Genomic DNA, 13,422 nt, shown 5'->3' with positions numbered 1-13,422 from the left:
CAACTAAGTTTCAAAAAGCTCACACAATACACGAATATACCCTTAACATAGACACACAGGTGTAAACACGTGATTAATTACCAATACCCGGGTATTATTCCGGTTATAATTTATTCACGTACCAACCCCATCCATCATGTCGAACAACATAATCCTACAAAAATCATCTGCTACCCGGCCTTGGATCCGGATAACCGGGCCAAGATCACCCGGGTAAAACTTCCGTGTAACCCAAGGGCACGAACATTAAGAATTTTTTAATATTTAATTATCTATGACACGAAAGTAAATGGTGTTTTTATTCGGGCGACTTTTAATATTTTTTTATACAAAGTGATTTATTAAGATGGACGGGAAATGGTACTTCTACCCTAGGAAGGTTGTTTTGTGATTGCAGTCCCTTTGGAGTTCATTCAATTGAAACGATTGTTGTGGAAATTTCAATCAACGATTTTTTTGTAAATGTGGATAGGGTCTGAATCGAAGGGCCTATTAAAAAAAGGAAGAGTTCTATTGTAATGGACATCGGAGATGTTTTGGTAGAAAGCCTCTATCATTGTTAGGAGAAAGGTAAATGAGTAGGTACATGTACATTTTGCTCAGCGCTAGTTCACTGAATAATGTGATCAATCAGGGATGTTAGCAAGCAATAATATCATCAGTTTTACCAAAGGGTATCATGCTGTAACCCAGATAGAGGAGAAGAGACGTAGGTTATAGGCAGTCGTTCCATGTATTGCATGAAAAATACTGGTATTTAGCTGCATGCAATGGGACTGGAAGCCCATTCTAACGTAAGAAAGGCCAGGCTAGTGATGATGATTAAAAACATCACGTTGCTTATTTTCGGAAGAGTCACCATCATTTCGAGCGCCTAATGAAAATATTCAAACAAAACTTGGAACTACTTGTGTAGTTCCAAGTTTTGTTTGGTCAAGTCAAGCCTGACTTGACCAATACACTAGGGACTGTACAGTAGCATGTGACAATGAACAACATAAATTCATTAAACAATTAAATTGTCATGTGTCAATCACATATAAAAGCTGTAACACATTTTAGCCCTGAATTACTTCCCAAAGTTTTAGGTAACCTGTTAAATAATTCAAAACGGGAAAAAGAGGCTTACTCCACACGTGAATAAATATGTGCGAGAGTTGAGTAGAGAGGAAAGACAAATTATTCAGACGAAATACCGGAGCAACTATCATGTTTAGTTTAAGTAATTTTACTATTTAGTAAGGAAAATATTTGTCATATTATAGAATTGTCTCTTATAAAAAATATGAGAATGTGAATTTATGTAAGACTGTGTATTTTTTTTATTTCGTACAAGCATTATACCCTGTTAAGTCCTCCAGGAAGTTCCGGATGTTTTTTGTAGGACGTGGGTTTGTGGTAACATAATCAATGGGATATCTCACGAACTCTCGATAGTTAGTAAAGATAGCTAAGATTGAGACATTACTTGACCATCTTTACCGTCGTTTATTATCAGTATACTACAATAAATCTATGAGTAAATATCGCTGTACAAAATCTACCAATCGCATTCAACAAGTATGAAACACCATCTTACTATCTGTCATACAAAATACTTTTATGTATACATTTAAGTCTAATACAATATAAATAATGTCTAATATAACTTACGAGTATTCTCACGATACTTCTCCGCCATTAAACCAAGTGACACAATGAATATAAAACAAACGCATTAAGGTCAAACCCTTCAAGATGTCCGCAATTCTATTCTAATACACAACTACAACAACCCGTCTCGGACCTTTCAGTTAGTATTCAAAACCAGCAAGTTAATCTTTGAAGCGCGCTCACAGAATTTAAAAACAAAAAGTATACAGCGGATATTATTTTGATGTTTTTTTCAAAGGTTAAAGGAGACTATCCACTACACTGTAACAGGCAATGACTGCCCTAGATTTTGTCATCTCGCGGTTAACAATTGCTCAATTGCTCACTGGTCGGTTTACGATAAATGGGCTCTGCAACTGGTACCCTCTTAGTACTATTTGATTTATAGATCTTCGTGCTTTAGAAAGCGTGGTACGATAACAGTCGTTAAGTCAAAGGCCTCTAGACGGCTTAAAATTAATAAGTACTACGACAACCTATTAACCAAACATACTTAAGTGATCTCCTTAGACGAACCCAGGAAAGGCAGAAGAGCACGTGCCTCAGAAATGCGTCTTAGATGCAGATTCACACGATACTGGAATGAAGATTTTGATGAACTGTAATGCAAATCTTGGATTTTCGAGGCAAGGAGCAGTGGACAAACTCCTTAAAAAGGCCGATTTTTCTCTTTCGCATGAAAATGAGAGGGCCTCATTTAATTTAAATAAGGTACCTTGAATATAAACTCCAAGGTTTATTAAAACAAAGTTATTCAAGACCTATTGTAAGAGTATTGATATTTCTCACTCACTTAAAGGAGTGCTAATTGCTTGGTGAAGAAAGGCAAATGTTGAAAGAGTTCTATGAGAAAAAATAAAGTTAATATCTAAGTATCAATTTTACCCGACTGCTCAAGGCAAACGAAGATGTTTAAGGGTTTTCTTTGCGAATACATTTTAAGGGATGAGAAAGATGTTGTATAGATTTTTATTAACTTGTTGCTTTCGAGAGACGAAGGAATTGCTGTGAGTCTTAGCAGTTTAAGTAAATGCTTTTCAAAATATAAGAAAGAATTTAATATTACTGTAGTATTCTGAGTTTCTAGAAGTATTAGCTACCACATCTCTTTTAAGTTGTTTTATTATAAAATTTAGTCTGGGTGGTAGCGTATAGAACGCTCTAGTCACGAGGTCTTGGGTTTCTGAGACGGGCAGAGCGATTTGGGGGTTTCTTATTACTATTACAATATTATCAATCGTAGCTGGGAGATGGTTTGGTGGCCCGTTTAGGGCAATAAGCTTGCCCCCGAATACATTGGGCTAACATCGTTCTAGTAAATGGCTAATGTAGGTGTATATCATACACATCTTCCTCCACCATCGAGTATTTATATAAATAGATATTATAACAATATAAGGCCACCATATCTACATTATAAGTAAAAAAGTCTTTATATTCAAAAGGATCACTTTTACTTAAGAAAATTCAATGTAAGTACACACTCATGTTTTGTTTGATGTTAAAAGCTTATCAACCTTTTTACATAATAGAAAATGTGACCAGATAACTGAGTTATTGTTCTTTATTATGTTAGTTTAAGCCCTGATTTTTCTTCATTAGGTACTTTATTCGTTGAATAAATGAGACGTTTTGACAAGCTATCAAAATATACAAAAAAATATAAAATCTAAACTATTTACTTTTTACTACTAAATTATTTATCGATGCAAGTAAAGACAAATAAAGTAAGTCAAAGGAGGTTGAATTCTAAAGAACAGTATATGCTATCAGAAATTCGAATTATGAATAATAAAAATAAATCAATTATATTATCAGGCTTTTTGTAAATCGAAGTGTTGACAGAGATTGTATGAAATCACCCATTCGCTATTAACAATGTTAGTCCCACGTAATAGCTAGCTTTCACCTGGCACGTTACCAAACTTTGGGTTCCGATGAGCAATGAGATTCACTACCGACCGCGCCAAAAAGGCATCCATAATACCACCGACCCTGCATGTATTCATACGAGTAAACATTAGCTTAATACATAACTAATGTACTGTATGCACCTTAATTAATAATCCATCGATATTGCCAAATGAGTTACAATATTCATGTTGTGTAATTGGTTTATCAAAACAATAGGTATAATATATCTAGTAATATCCAGTAATGCTATAACAAACAGAAGTTATGAAGGCCTTGTAAGCCTCATACTTCCTAACATTTTAGAATGTCATGGAACACACTACATAAACTCCTCAATAAGGTGATAAAGTCAAAAAGTAATTTATTAAAGTATAATTGGCAATAGTGAAAATTGGCAATATTGAAAGTTGTCAATCCAAATAAAGAAATTGTTATTCTTAAATCGTTATGTGTGGCCATAAAACTGGCGATCGGAAAACCAGTCGCTTACATAAAGGTCTAAATTTTAATAAAAAGGTTACTGGTACAATTTTAATGCGACTTTATAATTTGTTTCGAAATATTTTTTGACAGCATAGTCATGTCTTTTTGTGTGAATTTTCCTATATTTAGGCTCTAGCAGGCCAAAGGCGATAGACAGAAAGTATTGAAATATTCCAGGAAACCAATATCACAATTAACACAAAACAGAATTTCTTTAACTTTTTATTCAATACAGTAGAAGTAAATAAGTCGCTTATTCCATGGCCGGCATTTTAATAAGACCTACAACAATTTATGTAAATGCTGTTATCTAAGGCATCGCCATAACTGTCAGTTGCCAATTACGCGAGCCCCGACAATAGAACCTTTACTATGGCTTAATAGGCTTTGTACAGACTTTAGACATTTATTTAGACCTTAGACATTATTGTAAAGGAGTTACGGAATATTTTTCAGTCTGGATTTGCATTTGATAGTTGTAGTGATGGAAAATTTATAGGTAAAAGGTAATGTTATGAGTTGAGTTGAAATAATGGCTGTTTCTAAGTTATCTTGGTATAGATTTACTTGAAATCAGTAGTTACATGACAACTGTTGTGTAATAAAATAGTGTTAAAAAGTTTTAAAGTGAGTCTTAATCAATTGATTTATTACTCCCAGATAAATTTAGTTTAAAAATATTATCAAAACTCGGCTGCTTTTCTATACATTATTTGACGAGATCTATAAAATGTAGACTTGAAAAAAGATGCTTGACGGTGGAAAAAACAACACATTTTTTTACAAAATGGCCGCTAATATACACATCGTTATCATGTTTCATTTTGAAAAGACATTTTCCTCATCTTCATATCCAGTTAACTTGCCATAATAAACAAAAAATAACAATAAAATAAAAAAGTATACACGTGGCTTAAATTTACAATTTCGTTCGCAAAGGCCTTAGCAACAAAATGTTATAGGTATTTAGTGAAACCTTCCCGGGACTTTGACTTGAAATAATAACCCGGTAGAGTTTATAATCGAGTTTATAGTTCCACAGTCCACACTTTCGATTAATTTCCTAGTATTAATTTAGTTTGAGTCTATTTTGGATCTCAAGTTTTAGGTTTGTGCTTTTGTCTAGAGCCTTGAGCGCTGAGTTAGAACTGTTCATGTATGATTGAAAGGTCGTGGGCTCAAATCCTCTGTAACGTGAGAATACTAAGCTAGTAACACAAATATTTGATCTTATTTAAGGAGTTCGACAGTATCACTAGTATTAACAATTTTCAAAAAAAAGAAAAACAAATTAGGAACTAAAATATCTGGTAAGTCCCTAAGGCGCACTTGATTATTTATTTCGCGGTTGGTAATCTGTTAAATATGATTTGTATTTTGTATAAGTTAAGGCATTTGTCCACCAGGAATTAACTTCTATAAGACATACAGATCTAACTAACCGTAGAAACTACGTCATAAAAGTCCATTCAAAAACTGATCACTTAAAATCGTAACTACACATACATAGAACATATCATTACACTTAGAGAAGGTTTTATTACTTTACATTTAAGATACTCCGTATTACTGCGATTACTTTAGTTAAGAGTCGACAAACTGTTAAGTATCACTCTTGTTAGGATTAAAACGCTTTCTGAGGAAAACTAAAAACTAAGCTCTTTAAGGGTTTTTAGATAACATGTCAATGTTTTCACACTATCATAGTGATTATTCTGTCATATTATGATCTAAATATGCAATTAGTTGGGAAAAATATTTAAATTATACATATACTCGTATGTATATTTAAATTATTGTAACTGAAAAACTTTACTTATTTTTTTATTGCTATTTTGAGAATAATGAGCTGATTATGACATCAGCGCTTTGCCCAAATTATGTAGTAGAGGATCTAAGAGAGTATTTGCTATTCTATACAAATTGACTATAACATTAAAAAAGTTACATACATAATAACTAAAGCCATCCAATTTATTTGACCCAACGATACATAATACTAAATCTATACCTAGTACAACATCCGACACAAACTATCACAGTCAATACGACGAACTGTACGAACAACAAGCTAACTTTTAACAGTATTCATTCATACGATAAATCGTTCGTAATCACTTCGAAACTCTATGTTCAACTGTTTTCTGATCTGGCAACTTTTGACAACCTATTTTCACTGTCTGCATAGTTTTTGACCTGCATAGTTCTTGTGGATAATATTGATATAGCTTAGATATTGTTCTCAAAAATCTATAAAATTAACATTCTGAAAATTTAAAAGTCTATAATAAAGAAAATTGTTAGTTATGCTTAAATGTGGGATAGTGATGCGTAAAAATATTTATAGACTGATCTATTAATGCTAATTAATTATAGTTCATCAATTAGAGCAAAAAGCACACAAGTTTGTGAACGAAAAAATAAACAAAAGAATAAACATAGGTATTTTCGAAAGTATTACTGTATAGTAAGTATGTGAGTAATTTATAAACAATCATAAAAATCGTTGCAATTAACTTCTTAAGAAGCAATAAATTAATAAACCAAGAAAATAAAATCTGAATACGACCTAAGAAAGAAAGCACATTAATTAATTAACCAAGCAAGTACAACTCATAGTTCTGCTTTAAAAGACTTCATCATGCTAAGAGCTTTCAACATTAATTCATTACGATTTCTAAATACTAAATATTAATCTTTTTAATATAACTTGTTACAAGCAGCCAGGTCATTGTATTTTTAAAATGGCTGTAAATTAATTAGTATGGTTTACTTTTTAATTATTTCTTTGCTTTGGCTTTTTTTAACTAAGTTGTTTTCAGATTACTGCGGTAGAGTAACAGTAAAACTAACACGAAATTTAGTTTTTTTTACTTGTGGCATTCCCACTGCTGCCTCTCTTCCCGAGCGAATGATCATTGCTTATAAAAAAAATAAAAAGTCGAAGTCATAAAATCAATTCAATAGGATGTCACACAACTCCAATACATTTTGAGGCTAATTATAAAACATAAAAAAGATAATAGAACGTACTTGGCATAAACGTAAACAAAAGTAAATTAAATGTATCGCGACAATTACTTGTTGCTATAACATGCACATGTGAGTAGAGTATAATAAAAAAACGGCAGACATAGAATATAAATTAAACAACACAGAGAAACAATATTTCGAATAACTTTCAAAAGACTTCAGTCCGATTGCAATATCACATCCCAATATGGCAGTTCTAGGAAAATCGGCTAACGATATGAAAACGGAACGACATCGCCACGTGTGGAGATTATAATGGTCTATTTGGTCACTGAAATGTGTTGGTTTTTCATGTTAATTGCTATAAAAGTAATAATGTGGTTAGTCAAGATTATTTTATTTGTTGGTATTCATTTTCCGATTTTGCTTTTGGAGTCATACAACAAAAAATATGTTCTTCTACCTTACTATACTTAAACTAAATCGAAGTATTTCCATTTATCACCATATCACATTATGATTATTACTAGGCACGTTACTAAAGTACAGATTATCTAAAAATCAAACAAGATTCCAATTTGTTCTAACTGACAATTGCACTCTTCTGGGTGATCCTCAAGACTAACAATTGTAAGTATAACCTCTTAAACTACTTATTTTCTTACAAAAATGTTCTGTTCTGTTAATGTATAATGTGTTATGTAGTTGCAACAAGAAGAAACAATACAACAAATCTCCGAAACCTAAATTCAAACTTACATACCTAGTTTCAACATTCTCCAAATCTATCAATACAACAAATCATAAATACCTTAATTCAGACCTGAATACCAACAATCTCCAATTCAGTCTGTCAAAGCCAATCCCAGACAATATCATGTACATATTACTACATATGTATTGCATACCAAAGACAAACAGTTTCACTGTTGCCACTCAAAGCCCCGGGAGCTGTGTACAACTAATTATTCTGGTATTTTCGCAGAAAACTATTCTTACGATTCCTTGAATTAAAGACAATAGTGTCTTTTAATTAGTACAACGATGCAATATTGCAGTAACGATACAACTGTTTTGTAATATATTATTAAATGTTTCATCTTTAAGTCGAAAGTTTTCGAAAATAATGGACGTAATCTTCACTAATATTATAGCGAAGTAATTCTATCTGTCTTTACTTCATGCCTCAACCACTAACACCCGGTTTCCAAGATATATTTAGCTGTAGTTTATCTATATAATAGCGTTTAAGCTTATATAAAAAATACAGTTTGAATATTGAATAGATAAACTACCGCTAAACTGGGTATAAACCAATTTCGATGAAAATAAAATTAAACAAAGATAGATTGAGAAAATGGTCTAGTTTTTATCCTTAGATTCGACAGACTGACATTCCTGAAATCCGAAAATTACTATGAATTTTTATTATAAAACCTAACTAAGACGACGAGGAAACGTTTCAATTTATAGGAAGTAAAATAATGAAAGAGATTGTATAAATTTCCTGAAACCTTGATACGCGTAAGGCTTCTAAGTTCACTCTGAATAAAATGTAGTAAGGCTTCTATTAATCTTTATGTAACTATTGAATGATTTTATTAAAATTTTTACTGTAAGTTCTAGATTCCTTAAACTAAATATACATAATATATACTATAGTCTTACTAAAACAAAATTAAATCCCAAAAAAAATTTATAAACGAAACATAAAAAAGTTTCGTACTAAGACTAGTCACTCAGATAAATAAAAACATCATTCGATCACAATTAGCACATCATTCCAAATGCATTAAATTGAATTCTTAAAAACAATGTTGCTCATAATTTTTCAAAAGTCATAAATTCCCATATTGGTGCAAATTTTAAGAACAATGAACCAGTAGTTGACTATTATTTTCTAAAATGAAAAAAATACCAAATATTTCGACGAATGGGTACACCTAATTTACCTACAAGGTGTACTGCAGTAAATATCGATTTTACAGTTAATAAAAGCAATCAAAAATGCAAAAGCACTAACACAAAGCTTCCTTAATTGACTTCATAACTACTTACGGGAAAGCTTAGGAACCTAGAACATTAGCTAGGAGTCGGAACTTAGAACAAAAACGCACCCTCATATAACGAACCCCTATATTACACGTATATCAATAGATTTCTATTATAAAGGTATGCGTTTATAGGTAGAGGATTTTCTCGTTTGCTAAGTCTGTAGACACTGGGGTATTAAGATATTAATTAAATGTCTAATTTTGAAAAGGTCACGTGTCACAATATGAGAATGTAAAACGTGTGCTCTTTCCAAAATCGCGTGATATGTTTTAGTCTGGATTATTTTAGAGGAAGAATTTATCAATGATGTGACAATTACTCCTAAACTTTGTAGACTACATACATACATAAAATGTTTTAAGACATTGTGTATTCTATGTTACATTTTATATGTAGTAATAACTGGTCGAAAATATAGGCATAAATTCAGAAATCTATATCTTTGACTATCTTAAATGTCAACATTAAACTAAACTAAATAAATTATTTGATTCTGTTACAAGCAAAATAGAATTAAGTTCAAAAGATCACCATATACTCGTTATTTTTTAACTGTCAACACCACTCAATCACAATAAAAAAGTCTACGTGCAGAAAATATTTAATCAATTGCAAGACATTGAAAACTCTTATTCAGCCTAAAACATTATTTTAAACTTTTACAAAACTTTTCTAGTTAAATAATGTGAATAAACTAACTAATAACAAGTCCATGAAAAGTTAAAACTAATTAATAAGAAATATTTTATAAAAGTAAAGAAAAATATTTTCTTATGCACTGCACTGAAAGAGGATTAAAAAAAACTTTTCATCATAATCGGATAAAGATTATTTCATCCGGAAAATTCTAAAAGTTTTCCTGAAGACTTAAGTTTTAAACGTTTAGAAAGTATGAAGCAAAACTGAAGAAGAGTATGTATGAGCTTTCACTAAAAAAATATACAATTAAAAATTCCGTATCTAGTGATAAAATTATTGCACCAGAAAATTATACGGGACCAAACGCACTTTTTTAAATACGTCATGACTGTCAGACTCTACGCACCAAATAGGCCTAAAATTTTAAAAAGGTAACTATATTAATATTCACTAAAGACACCATATATTATGTTTAATAATAAACAAAAAACCAAGCTCGCACTATGTCATACCGATTCCAATACTATCAGAAAACCGAATAACAATTTAATAGAATTGTTAAATTTAATTTAAAACCCGTCATATCCGTTCTAGTGACTGCTACCAATCAAACTTTAAAATGAAACGTGTCGAAATTTTAATTTGGGCATATTTTTTAAAACGCATATGGCATCCTGGAAAAAACTATAATCATCTAGGTAAGACCAACCACGCATGAAATATGTATATTATTTTACTTTTTATAGTAACGAGTCTTATGCCTTGCTTTTGAGTACATTTGGCAGTAGTTTATCTATTTAATAGCGTTTTTTTTATATGAGTTTAAACGCTATTGAATAGATAAACTACCGTTAAATGTACCTCAGAAACCGGGGGTTAGTGTTTCTCTCGACACCTATGGTTTTAGAACCCAAACGCATCTTAATTTCCTATAGCTTATATTCTGAGAGTATAAATACTGCAAGAGGAATACTCTGTAAGTTGACATTGAGTCGCGTTGTGAACTGACCGTGACCGATGCGAGCGATATGATAAACGTTCGCAGCTAACGATCCTGTATGTATACAGTCAGTGAAGTAGCAATATGCTACATATACATACACAAAGTCACGCCTTATTATATGCTATACTAATTAATATATAATTATGAATAATATGTATTTATCATTAATATAATATAGTTATAACTTATTCAAAGTTAAAAAAAAATATAGCAATATTCGTAGTATTGTGGAAAATAATAAGGTTTTTTTTAAGCCGACTCGACCATCCCGACATAGATACTTTACCAAAAATATAAAAGAAGTCATGTAAATTTTTTTTCGCGTGAATAAACATTTTAGAAAATTTCCTTTGATCTTCTGAAAGCGTTATTAAATTAATGATCTTCTTTATAATAACACACAAATTGCTTGTGTTACCAAATTTCTTTAATATTTACTCGAGAAGTAAGAAAATACAAGCGTTTTAATATAAACAAACACGTCAAGTAATGCGATACAGCGATTTCGTATAACATTAGCATAATTAACATAAATCTACCAGTTGCCCTTTTTATTCCCTACGAGACAGAGAAATGAGACTATATTTTCAAATTAAGATGCCTTTGCTATGAAATAAATATGTACTTCCATTTAAATAGTGATAAAACTGAAATAGATAACTATAGTTATAACAGCTTCGACAGATAATTAAGATTATAAAGTATCTGGCAAAAGCGTCGAATATTCTCCTAAAAGATAGTGCAAGAAACAATCCATAAATATTTATTTATTTATTTTACTTTTCAAACCACATTTTTCTCGAATACTATTCAATATAGTTAACAACTCAGGATTTAATTTACAATTTAAATATATAATAATATATAAATAATACTAAACATAAACGTAATTAGCCCTAACATTACATTTTTGTTCACCAACTCAATAAAATAATTTAAATAAAACAATGCTGCAAAAACATGAAACTAAAAAACACTATCAAAATGAGAACCTAAATTTATTGAAGACTGTTAAAAAATATATACATATCTTTAAAGTATAACTTCAATATTGCAACTAGAATTCAAATTACGAACTTGAAATACAAAATTAAAGAAAAATATAGTAATAAAACAAAATACCAAGAGAATAGAAATTTCAAAATCGAATATTCGTAACGAATTTCGTGGAACAGAGTAAAATGAACCGATGTAAAAAGGCTACTGACCTTTTTTCACTAAAAGCACGAACGAGAGACTTGCAAAAAATATTTAACTATCTTTTACAACTTTATAGATTACTATTTATTTAAATAAACACTTAACACTGCCATTATTCACGAATTAAATGAATAAACTAATGTTTTTACACTTATACTTGTATATCGTAACGGATATTTAACCTACACAATACTTTGATAGCTGAATCCGGAGTAGATAATATTAATAATATTAGCTGTTAATTTAAGAGTAAATCACAATGTTCATGAGTCAATAAATATATTTATATTAAAATATATTGTATCTATACTTTACGTAGATTTTTTGTTGTTATCACTATCCAAAAATTAAAAATTTGCCTCCCTACTGAAACCATGTGAGACGACTCAATATTTATAATCAAAATTTATCCGCAACTACTCACGTTTCACTGTGAAAAATCCTAAATTTTGAAAACACTGATCACGCAAAAATCACTTTACATTTTATTTATAATTTTTTAAACCCACCACATTTTTAACACAATACACCAGAAAAAAAATCACGTGAATTTTGTTTTTAAAAATTCGAACAACTAAAAATTTATACTTGAATATTTTTTTTATAATTTTTAAATATAAAACTAACCTTCGGCGGCTCTCGCTTCCCGGGAATCGTCGACGATCAACAGGTGTGGACGTCTTGGTCGCTCGAGCTCTTGCTCGGCGGGTAGCACGGTCGAACCGACTTGGGGAACGCCCATCGCGTCCGGCGGTCTGGGCGCGAATGTCGCTTCGGAAACAATCGGGACGCACCTCCACGCAGGTTAAGCGAAGCTGCAGTTACAGGGTTGCGTTTTATATACAGATACACGCTTCGATTTTATTCGATTGGGCTCGTAACCGATAAATCGTTACCGTGTAAGCCTTCCTTAGTAATACTGCCGGGAATTCGATTTATACAGTATTTGGTTAGGATTTGTTCGCTTATAATAAAAATGTAATATTGATTTTTATTTACAAATTGACGGTGCAACAGCCCGTGTAATAATCGCGTATGCTTATCATAGTGATAAAGGGTCGAAAAACTCTTATATTGTAATTTAATTTACCATCAAGTAAGCTGAAAAAACTCCTGCAAAGAATCGGAAAATTGTTTTTTAATCGATTAGAAAAAAAACGTTTGGACCACCCTTTTTGGTGTTTTTTTCGCACCTATTTCATTCCCATGAACGCTATTCCATGGGATGTGATTAAGCCGCGATATCCGCTGACATTTGGCGCAGTCATGACATTTTCCACCGCGCGTCGTTCGTTTAGACTCATATCCTGTTTAACAGCATTTTTGAGTGTTTCCATTTCCCTATTATTTTGACTTGTATAAGTTATTTTATAAGTTCTTCAATTTTTACTTAAGATCTTACTGCTTTTATTGTCCGAGTTGTAGTAAGGCTGTTGATCAGAACGTTTGGGGTTCGATTCCCGAGTCGTGAAAATAGCAATTTTGTTTTTCTAATTTTTGTT

General features: G+C 31.3%; 1 protein-coding gene across 3 annotated transcripts in view; it reads right to left on the bottom strand.

Annotated features, from left to right (window-relative positions):
* LOC142980690 (synaptotagmin-10-like) overlaps nucleotides 1–12,673 on the bottom strand; it is a 111,128-nt gene extending 98,455 nt beyond the window's left edge. For 2 of the 3 annotated variants that reach the window (XM_076126218.1, XM_076126219.1), the window contains exon 1: nucleotides 12,548–12,673. In XM_076126218.1, the coding sequence (XP_075982333.1) occupies nucleotides 12,548–12,662 (115 nt within the window). In that variant the 5' untranslated portion in view covers nucleotides 12,663–12,673. Of the gene's footprint in view, nucleotides 1–11,928; nucleotides 12,090–12,547 lie in introns of those variants that run through there. The other variant, XM_076126220.1, reaches the window with a different exon arrangement.
* Between the last annotated feature and the right edge of the window lie 749 nt (nucleotides 12,674–13,422).

Source organism: Anticarsia gemmatalis, chromosome 18, assembly GCF_050436995.1.
Source record: "Anticarsia gemmatalis isolate Benzon Research Colony breed Stoneville strain chromosome 18, ilAntGemm2 primary, whole genome shotgun sequence".
Lineage (NCBI taxonomy): Eukaryota > Metazoa > Arthropoda > Insecta > Lepidoptera > Erebidae > Anticarsia > Anticarsia gemmatalis.
The sequence above is the reverse complement of the archived record's forward strand: the minus strand, read 5'-3'. Positions and strand labels throughout refer to the sequence as shown.